Source organism: Tubulanus polymorphus, chromosome 7 (assembly GCF_964204645.1).
Source record: "Tubulanus polymorphus chromosome 7, tnTubPoly1.2, whole genome shotgun sequence".
NCBI lineage: Eukaryota > Metazoa > Nemertea > Palaeonemertea > Tubulaniformes > Tubulanidae > Tubulanus > Tubulanus polymorphus.
In genome coordinates this window covers 7,120,877-7,131,881 of record NC_134031.1, presented here as the reverse complement: position 1 = coordinate 7,131,881, position 11,005 = coordinate 7,120,877, and the positions used below count along the sequence as shown (strand labels likewise).

Here is an 11,005-nt window from a genome sequence, read left to right as displayed (position 1 = left end):
CTATCGGGATGAATCTTTAGTCACTTTTACTGCATCAAAATCTGATAGATTTGAGCGCTTGCGCTAGAAAAATCGTTTGCCGTAACTGGCGCCATCTACTTTTACGGTTAAAAAGACACAAATTTCTCGAACGAGCGATATCAGTTAAGGTCAGTGAGCGAAACAAAATAAATAAATTTGTTTCTCGTTTTGACGTTTATTAGACTAGAGCATGTTTGATTAAACTCTTCTGATTAGTAATGATCTGATCTTGAAAAATAAGTCAACGATGGCTAAAATCTCTAGAAAGAAAAAAAAAATTAAAAGCCTGCCTGCAAAAAAGCCACTGAAAAAAGCTACCAGCGCTTCTTCAACAAGTTCTTCTTGTTCGGTGATGAGTGCTGATTTGGACAGTGATCCCATTACCACTACTGACGCTGCCGCTGCCGCTGCTGCTGCTGGTCCTGGTCGAGGTGGGCGTAGAACTGGTGCTGGCAGAAAATCAGTACTCGATGATGATGAAAAAAATAAGTCGAGAATTTACATAGGTAAGTCTCCGCACACTGCTGAATGATAACTGGACTGGTAATTATTGATAATTGATTGTCAAATTGGAGTTGGGTTTAGGGTTAGTTGGCCTAATATAGGTTGTGAATTAACCTAGAGAGAAGAATCAGAAAACTGATCAGAAATATGGAAGTTATAAGTTAGATACTATACTTAAAGTTGGACACATAGAAAGCTGCTCTTTAATATTGGCCCGTAGTATTTTGCTTGTTTGAAATCTTGCTTAAAAGTCAACTACTTACCAGCCGCTTAAACATTTAGAATGATACTTTTATGATGATTTTTCAGGTGCATCAAATGTAAAGAAATGGGAGAAATTGAAGCGAGCTTATGGAGATCAAGGGCATATATCTTTTACTTCGCTGTTATTGGAAATTGCTGAGAAAAGATTGAATTCTGATGGTCATACTATACATTCAGGTACGAACCTTCAATCAAAATATAGAATTAGGCCTAGAAAATATCAAGATATTGCATTAATTTTTGTCTAGTTCGTTTTGTACAGACAGTAGACTACCCCTAAATCAGATTGGTTCAGTTGGGTCCAGGATTTCTTTTTACCCGATTAGGTGGTTACCAAATTATAAATCCGTGCTAGGTAGTGTACGATAAAAGTTCGCTTACAAAACCACCGAATTAACGGTTTACCAAGATAAACAGTACAAGTTTACTGTTATTATGATATGAAGGCAATGCAGATACTTCCTCAAAATTTGAAACTTTTTCCTTTAAAACTCCTTGAAAACTCCTTATATAGTCAGGAATGAATGATCTGTAGGAACCCTGACGTCGAGTTATTCAGATAACTTTGTTTTATTCATAGATATGGACACCAGCAGACAGCAACAAAACACCGACGACGAATTCATATGTTTACAAGTTTCAACCGATCTAAAATATTGGTTTTATAAACTGCAGAATCATTCAAGTCTCAGAACTTCGGCATTTCTCATCAGTTTACTGATTCTCTACTGTGAAAATCAACAACTCGATATTAAAAGGTTTGTATGATATTCATTCTGATCGAAAGATCTTTTCAAATTCGAGAAGTTAGCGTCGACAGCTTCGTTATTCGGTTTTTCAGGTTGAAAAGTTTCGGACCGAGATCTTTGAGAAAAACAACCAAATCAAGATCGGAGGATGTTGTTGTCAGTGACAATCAGTATTCGACCAGCTCGACTGCTGCTGATGTTGGCATTGTCGAGGACAGCTCGGTGAATCGACAAAGTGTTCGCGAAGTGTCGGATATGAATATGGAAGATTTAAACGATGATATGGCTTTAGATTTGTTAGTAAGAACGGCACTGCGCCACCTAGGACCTGCAAGCGAAGCCGATTGCGCAGAACATGATCGTAGTAATACTCAAAGTGAGAGTGATCATCATCAATGTGATCATATTGATGTCAATCATAGCGTAAAGGGCTCTCCTACCGTCGCCTCCTTTTCGATAGATGATGAATCATCTAGTGATTTGTATTCATCTAATCCTGAACAATTTAACAACAAGATAAAGAATAGGGTACATGTATATCATAAAGGGACTAATAAGTCCAATAAGGTTTTCAATCAAATGGATGTACCTGGTCAGACTGTAGGTCAAACTAATGCATCTGGTCATTGTACTGATCAAACTGATGTATCTGGTCAGTCTGTTGGCCTAATCTATGTAGCTGGTCAGCCTATCAGTCAAAGTGATGTATCTGGTCAGTCTTTCAGTCAAACTGATGCATTTCATCAGCTTATCGGTCAAACTGATGGTCAAATTGATGTATCTGGTAAGTGCTCTGGTCAAAAAGATGCATCTGGTCAGTGTACTGGTCATATTTATGTATCTGGTCAGTCTGTAGGTCAAACTGATGTATCTGGTCAGTCTGTATGTCAAACTGATGTATCTGGTCATGCTGTAGGTCAAACTGATGTATCTGGTCAGTGTACTGGTCAAAATGATGCATCTGGTCAGTGTACTGGTCATACTGATGCATCTGGTCAGACTGTAGGTCAAACCGATGTATCTGGTCAGTGTACTGGTCAAAATGATGCATTTGGTCAGTATACTGGTCATACTGATGGATATAGTCAGACTGTAGGTCAAACCGATGTATCAGGTCAGTGTACTGGTCAAACTGATGTATCTGGTCAGTCTGTCAGTCAAACTGATACATCTGGCCAGTCTGCAGGTCTAAGTGATTTATCTGGTCAGCGTACTGGTCAAAGTGATGTACCTGTTCAGTCTGTCAGTCAAACTGATACATCTAGCCAGTCTGCAGGTCTAAGTGATTTATCTGGTCAGCGTACTGGTCAAAGTGATGTACCTGTTCAGTCTGTCAGTCAAACTGATACAGTCAGTCTATCTAGTCAGTCTACCAGTCAAACTGATACAGCAGATCAGTCTATTATCAACGAAAAAAATAACGATCACGAAGACTGTTTATATGTAATTCGTGATGCTGTATCGAAACGTGATAAACCTATAAAAGAACGTTCAATAAACAGTAAGCTTTACTCGTGTGATCTTTGCGAGTTGTCTGCGTTCAAAACAAAACACGGATTATACAAACATAAACGTTCCGTTCATTCGTGTAAGCTGTACATGTGCGATCACGTGGAAAGTTGCGGAAAAGCCTTCAATTCGGCTGCGATGCGCAAGAAGCACGTCGATCGCGTGCATCTGCGTGTCAAACCGTTTTCGTGTTCTTACGAAACGTGTCGCGCCTTGTTCTTCAGCAAAGACGAACTCAATCAACACGTACGCGTGCATCACACGCGCGAAAAACTTCACCCGTGTTCGTGGGACGATTGCGGTCTAACGTTCCGCACTAAATACCAACTGACCGTTCACAGGCGGTGCCATACCGACGAAAAACCGGTGAAATGTCCGCACGATAACTGTCCGTATCGCGCCAGACAACAATCGTCGCTTCGATGGCATTTAAAGAAACGACACGGAGGCGATCAGCAGTCCGGTCCGGCGGGTAGCGGCGGTAAAGCGACCGGGAACCAGTCGAAAAAGATCGTAAAAAAGCCGAGCGAACGATTGAATTTATGTGAACCAATAATGATTGACTTGTGATGTGCGCTTGTAACTGCTTATGTGTAACTTATGTATGTATGAATACGAGAATAGAAAATTAAACGTTTTCAATTGAAAATATACGTGTTTTGTTTGTTTATGTAATTGATGCACTCTAAATACGACCATGGACGTCTAAAAGTCCATCGGTTAGTTGTGCCTACAGTCAAACCTCGATTACAGCCAACATCGCCTACCGCCTGGATTTCATTGAAAACAACATTCGCATCTAAAATGAACGAGGATTACCCCACAGGGCCGTCGGAACGGAACAATGTTTTGCCTTACAAAATTTTTTTCAAACGCACGCTGTACCGCGTAGCAGCTCGTCGTTCTCTGTACTAGGTGGTTGGCTCACGGCTTCTCATGCTTCTGTGAATGAGACCGTAAAAGGGCCAAAACGCATCTCCGGAGATTGAATTTTAAATATTTCTAGGGGAGGGCCTCCACACCCCCTTTCAGAAATAAGCTTCGCCACTGAAATATTCCTTCCGACGGCTCTGACCCACCGCCCCTCGCATACCGCCAGCGTAATATCCTAGTACAATCCCATACTAATGTATTACAATATTCCCCGATTTACCGCCATCGTAAAAGTTGAGTAACTAGATATATACAATCGGGAATCGCCAAGGGTGGCGTTAAATCGAGGTATGACTAGTTCAAAGACACACGTTTCGATCTCCGGATGTTGCTGGTGTTAGGCGGGGTTGGCTGTCTTTGAGAGTTGGCTGTATGTTTTCCGATGGACATTTACTACGTTACTAATATATAAAGTAACCTAGTCCCTATAAGTCCCTGATGCACCTTAAATGCGTTTTAGCCGTACTGGGAGGCGGAGTCGCGTCAATTTATATCGGATTGGCCATCGACGCAACTCGAGAGAATAGCCGGGTTTAATAACACATTGCCAGGGCCAACTGCGGTTATCGGAGTTAGTCGACTATAGTCGAATTAAGTGAAACCGAATGTTAATTGGTCGGAACTTTATCATGGTAGTAGACAAGTTCGAAAAATCAAGCGCATTCGGTTATTAGTTCCGACCACTAGTCGACTAGATACGAAAACCGAATTAGGCGCAGTCTGCTCGGAAATCGGGATAATTGCCCATTGACGTTGAATTTGGTACACGTGTTTGTGTCATTGCGAGATCGATCGAAAAGAAGGATTCATCAATCCCAAATTATATATAATCTTTCCCCGTGACCCTGTTCGGTCGACTGAAGGGTATGGCCGCTAGAAGATGGATGTATTGTGTCGTCGAAGCCAAAGGCACGTCAAAACGGATGAAAAACCAATAGATCCAATGAAATATCAATTTTCTTATGCATCTGGCCCTGATTCAATTGCGTTAAGATTTAATGGTTTTAATCGATCTCGTTGAAGATCACAGATGACCGAGAAGTGACGACGAGGGATAAATACCAGAACCACTTAGAATCCATCAACATACTTTAAAGGGAGAGATGTCATCTCTGATGGTGTGAACTCGATTTAATGGTGTCAGTTTATGAAACGACGGACCTTCAACGCTTCTATGGGAAACCAGGATTCCACTTGTGGCAAGCAAGATCCGGCTGAAGTACTGTATATAGTAGTGACCAAGTCATCAGTTAAAACTACTGTCGAAGTCGGTTATGACGCCATCCTTTCTAATGCCAGTGCTCACTAAACGCCAATATTTTCAGAGAATTTTGCAAATGAGCTTTTGAATAACTAAAATCCAATCGAAATACCATTGTTTATAACACCAAATTCGTTTTAATGCCATGTTTTTCATTCGTTCCGATATAGTGGCATTATCAAGGGCAATTTCTGATCTTTTTGGTGACTTGTGTGATATCCATTTGACTCGAGGTTCAAAAATCGGACTCATGATTTATCAACTGGCCCAAAAGATAATTGGTTAGATTATTGGGCGCCCCGAAGATGAATCGGCAAGAAAAAAAAATAAATAATGTTTTCTTTTTCTTTTAAATCGATAAACGGCATCTTTATTTATTGAACCATGAGAGAAATATTCTAGAATCCATGTGCATCGACTAATAATGATAATTTACAAAGATTTGAGCAACATCGTTGAATAATCAAACCTCTATGAACAAATTCTAACTATACACAATAAACAAGTCTAGTGGACAATTCTATAACCAAAGAGCAGTATACATTCGAATAAACAGCAGAAAGAACAATTATTTTCATTTGATTCACAATGGTCAGAGCTATTGGCTGGAAAAATGATTCAGTAAAATAATTTCTTCGTTTCCGCTCTTACATTTTGAAATATATATATAATGATTTGACGAGCACTGCTCTATGATCTGAAACAGTTGACGAATAAATTTTCAATTCATTTAACAAATCAATCAATTCATATTAATGAATAACGAGGTGCATTTAAACACGGAGAAATCCTTTTTTTACAAGTTCCGAAGCAGATTGAAATCGGCAATAAATATAATCATCATTATCATATACGTTTTAACTGGTAGTTAATACAACAAGTTCACGTTTATTAATATAGTTTGAAAGCATCGCTCTGTAGAGATGATTCGGTAAAAGAATATCAATCTAAAGATCGAAAACCGCGTATTTTCACGAAGACTTTAAAAATAAACAATAAGATAGGGTATTATGCTTTATCTTATAATCATACAATGTATTATGATTCATTACAATGTTGTTCTATCAGTTATAACGCTGTATCAAACATATCTTGTTCTCGTTTGCCATTCATTTGCTATTGCTATATGGCTACCGATACATAATTATGTACAATCGAAAGATTTCCGCATCACATGTGCATTTACGACATGTATGAACCACATATATACGGCGAAGAGCTTAAAAACTGTATCTATATTAAATGATTTATTGCATATAGGTATTGAGAAAAATGTCAGAAAACATCTGACGATAACAATAAAAACAATCAAAATTTACAATAACAAATAAGGTGGTACGATAGAAGCTCATTATTAATGCAAAAATCGATAATACATCAGCCAATAATAATGAGGATCTATAGCAGCGTCATATAGCGTCAAAATCAGCCATATCTTCTCGGTCTCGGAACCAACCCACGGTGCTTACTGAGTACATGCAATTCTCACCATAAACTGACCATAATAATCATACCTTCCTCCTCCCTAACCTAGATTTTGGACACAAATATGGAATTTTAATAGGTATAACATCGTATGCACACGTAGATACATATTTGTGTAGGTTGTGAGTTTGTATAGACACATATTGTGTGTGTGTACAGTGGTGCCCCCTGCAGGCGCGTACCGTACCCCCGTTTCGTTGCGTACACAGCAGAATTACGTACATACAACAAAAACACATCATGTCGAGTGTCTACACGTACGTGTGTTACCGGTAACAATAATAGGTGGCGCGCAGTGTCACACTTACCACCTTCAGAACGGTGTTTGATAACCACCGGTCCGCGGGAATAATGAGTAGTAGAATGGCCTACAATAAGAGTTATAATCAGTCAATCACCTTTAAAAACTCATCAACAGTTTGTTCAAGTTAAATCAGTCGGATTAGTAGGCTCGGAAGGAGGTCGTACACGCTCTATTTCAATGAGTGGACTTAGGTATTTCTCATAGTCAGCATATCTTTTAAATGGTGAATTGAATGTTTATTGGATTAAACATGCAGCTTGCCCAGCTCCTCCCTGAGCGGGCGGGGGACGCATGCCTCCGTAAGCACTACAGGTCGGTTCCGGTGCTAGTCACCTGGTCGGTGGTTCTCTTCTGATCACTGGTTTGTTGCCAAGTAATTTATCAATTTCAACCATAAGCGTCGGTGTCAACTTTGGGACGTACTGAAAAATAAAGCAGACATAGCGTGTAAATGTAACAGAACGAAAGGAACACATCAGAGATTGACATTTGAAATTCGTACGCTTTAAACGGTTTTGAATAACAGAAACGAATCTTTTTTGCATCGCGTATCATCAGGCGATCGCTTTTGTAGATTCTTTCTAATTTACTTATAACATGACATATATTTTCAGCATGCGTCATGCGCCAATGCAGGAGACAATGCTTTGCAGTTTTCCTACTTTACACGTACGGCTTGGTGACGTAATTTGAACGCCAAGCACTTGCATCATCTATGCGTGATTATTCTCTATGCGTCATCTATTCGTAAAAGCACCTACATTGTGTGAAATTGCAGAATTTCAAATCGTTTTTGTTTACAGTTGTTTGGGTATTGAAAGTGACTGCATCTCGCGAAAATACACAAGAACAAACGTTGTATATAATGAAAATTAGGAAACTTTTGCTACGAATGTTTCCCGTAAAATAAAAACATTCAAGAAAAATGCATCATCGAGAACAAAAAAAAAATTAGATCAGCTGTTCTTGATTCGCCAACGGATCGATCCGATTGTTAAAACTCAATAAGTCAATGGTCTTTTCACGTGATCAAAAGTTCCTTCTTTTACAAACCAAGGAACAGTTATTCTCCACGCACGAATTATGAATGTTAGGTGGAAAAAAATGTGTTCCTTCTTTCATCACACAAATCCAAGGAACAAAAACAGCAAACTCACCAACGAAGCTTCGTTTACCATAGACAGATATACGTAGATTAGACCCGAACTGTTTATAACGACAAAATAAGCAGTTGCGCATGATAAATCATATCGTCGTAATAGCCGAATATTGCGTGTGGTTTGAATGATTCTCTCTTCAGATTTAAATGCAGGTATCAATCAACAGCCTGGGACTTCTCGGGTATAGCCTGAGGTCGATCACGATTTTCAAAAGGCGTGATGTGGTTTAACATCTAGGTTTTTACTGCTAGCTTATTTTCAATCAAAGAACTGTCTCAGGTAAAGTCCTTATAACACAATGTGATAGAAAGCCTGTGTGATAAAAAATGGTTAGACTATTCCCTAATCGTGAAGGTCCGCGAGGGTGGACCCAGACTGCGCGTAGAATGATAACTGCATTTTAGTCCGCTATCAAACCATCAATCAAATATCATTGCGATGGGAGTATAGGGATGTCCCTTCGAACTGTATTAGTTCAGTATAACATATATAGAAAATCACCATATATCAATTAGTTGATTACATTCAGGGGAAACACTCTTTAAACGTCAACTGGTTCTTTCAATTCAACAACGGAGATAGAAAACGAGAAAAGTAGCTGGACTGAGATAGAACGAAATGAAGCTCATATCGGGTTGGGGTGTAAAGAGGGGAGCTTATTCTATGTCAGCTGGATTTCAAAGGATTATGATGTGCGTATCGTTAGGAAACTATGAATATTGCAGAAACGTTTGAAACGTGAAATAATTACCGTTATACTTTCTATCAAAATAATTGTGTCGTTATGGAAAACGGTTTGGCGGAAATTGCGCTATTATTTACTTGAACAAATCTTGAATCCCATTGTAGCAGATTAATAGGAATTCAAAATTCCACCAGGAAGCGTTTGACATATGTCCCAATATATACAGCACATCCGTATTTGTAATAGATTTCAAATATATTCATAATTGGAGGACAGACGAATCACAAAATTAGCATACGTATTAGCTGAACTGGTTTAGTAGACTCGGTGTGTAACTTACATGTTTATGTAAGTCGCGGTAAAACAAATAATTAGGCAATCAAATCAAGGGTTAGGACTTCGCCCTCCACAGACATAGACACGACGGTGAAATGAAATAACCAGATGCCATGCGGGTTGTTGGTTTTAAAGGTGCAAAAAAACTGGTGCGTTTTATAATATACCTGATGCATTGGAAGAATATTTTGGCCAAAATACCGTTGGTGGCGCCACTCGTTTCAGGTGGTTCTACTGGTGGCATATCAATATCGCTATATATCATGAAATACATGGGAAATTAGTATCAAATCAACTAAACCAGTTTCAGCTTGTCGAATTCAAATCCCTATACCCTTACTCGAATAACGGACATACAATCAAGATTTCAGCATTTAACTAGAGGCGCGAAGAAGTTGCTGTCATAATCATTTTCCTTGGACATTATTTTTAAAAAATTTCCAAAAAGTTTCAAAAAATTTCAAAAATATATTAATCAAAATTGTACGTCTGTATCTCAAAGGGTTTAGACAGTTTATTGTAGATTCGATCGATCAGTGTAATTATCTTTTACATATCATTATAAATTCATCTAATAAACCATGAATTATAATAAAAGTCTGTATTGAACAGAGACTATATATTATTTATCAACTCTATCTGCAAAAATCAGTATTCAAATAATATATGTACATATGTACACGTTTCTTTTTGTCATCAATAAATTGTTAATAACATGCCAGAATTGCACATGCGCAAATTGAACTCGAAACAGCCGCCATTCCAAGGTCATTTCCGGTCGTCTCTTCTTACCACTGCCGAAGTGTCGTTCAAGAATATCTATTTCATCTTTCTTTGATGATGAATACCTGGGTCAAATTATCGTGTTTTTGAGAGACAGGAGGTTACCTTTGGAATGGAGACCTTTGATAAATAAAGGGATCGCCATACAAGTATTCCGGGAACTGAGTGACACACGCATACATTAGAAAGCATGACATATCTTACACTTAAGTCCGGATTGCAGTCCCAAATATTTCCTCAAACGTTAAAGGTTTTGGCTTCGGAGTTGATTTACTAGTTACAGTAGTTGTTACAGTCCTTTAAAAATAAACATTATCTCTAAAAGTCAACTATGGCGTGAACATGGCAACATGAAGAGTGTGGTGCTTGAAAATATCAAATTGTTATCATCAAACCGATGGACCGGGTGGCTCAAATAGCTCTGAAATCAGAATTATTCTAAGCTGGATGCATGCTTAAATTTGAGCGACCCTTGCCCAATCACGTCTATGAAGTTAGTTGTTACTTCTTAAAGTATAAATGATTACAATGTATTAAATTGGAATAAATTTCTTTTAATATCTTTCGATACTTATTGTTCGTAAGTTACATAATTCTGTAGGTTATTTTGTAATATGAAGTATGTATAAAACTATCAGCAATCCTAAATCTAAAACTGCAGCTTTGTTTGGACAATTGCAACAGAGTAAACAAGATAATATAGCGAGGTAAATAGCAGGAGGATAAATATTCTACAGGCTAACGGTGGAATTTAAATATATGCTCAACACAACTTGAGAAAATTCAGTCGTCATTCCGAAGAGGGAAGAATGGAGAGATTCCATCGATTATTTACATGCTTTTTGGTGGTTCATAATCGAAATGCGGTAACTCGAGAGATTTTGAAGGGTTCTGACAAGATACGGTAGTTGTTTAAAATAAATGAGTAATACAACTATCATAATATTTCTGGGCGTATGAATATGTAACTAACAGGTTTTTCATATCAAGTCAATGAATATTAATCACGGT

The 11,005-nt window shown here is 38.3% G+C and overlaps 2 protein-coding genes across 5 annotated transcripts in view; one reads left to right on the top strand and one right to left on the bottom strand.

Annotated features, from left to right (window-relative positions):
- The first annotated feature begins 200 nt into the window (after nt 1–200).
- On the top strand, nt 201–3,660 carry LOC141908746 (uncharacterized). The gene is made up of 4 exons (XM_074798917.1): nt 201–527; nt 835–966; nt 1,370–1,547; nt 1,631–3,660. The coding sequence occupies exons 1-4, from the start codon at nt 269–271 to the stop codon at nt 3,615–3,617; spliced, it is 2,556 nt and encodes an 851-aa protein (XP_074655018.1). The 5' UTR covers nt 201–268; the 3' UTR covers nt 3,618–3,660.
- Nucleotides 3,661–5,608: 1,948 nt separating this feature from the next.
- LOC141908250 (voltage-gated potassium channel subunit beta-2-like) overlaps nt 5,609–11,005 on the bottom strand; it is a 56,346-nt gene continuing 50,949 nt past the window's right edge. For 2 of the 4 annotated variants that reach the window (XM_074798196.1, XM_074798200.1), the window contains 2 exons: nt 9,379–9,465; nt 5,609–7,452 (listed from right to left, as the gene is read on the bottom strand). In XM_074798196.1, coding sequence (XP_074654297.1) covers nt 7,437–7,452; nt 9,379–9,465 — 103 coding nt within the window. In that variant the 3' untranslated portion in view covers nt 5,609–7,436. Of the gene's footprint in view, nt 7,453–9,378; nt 9,466–10,198; nt 10,292–11,005 lie in introns of all 4 variants that reach the window. The other 2 variants (XM_074798197.1, XM_074798199.1) reach the window with 2 other exon arrangements.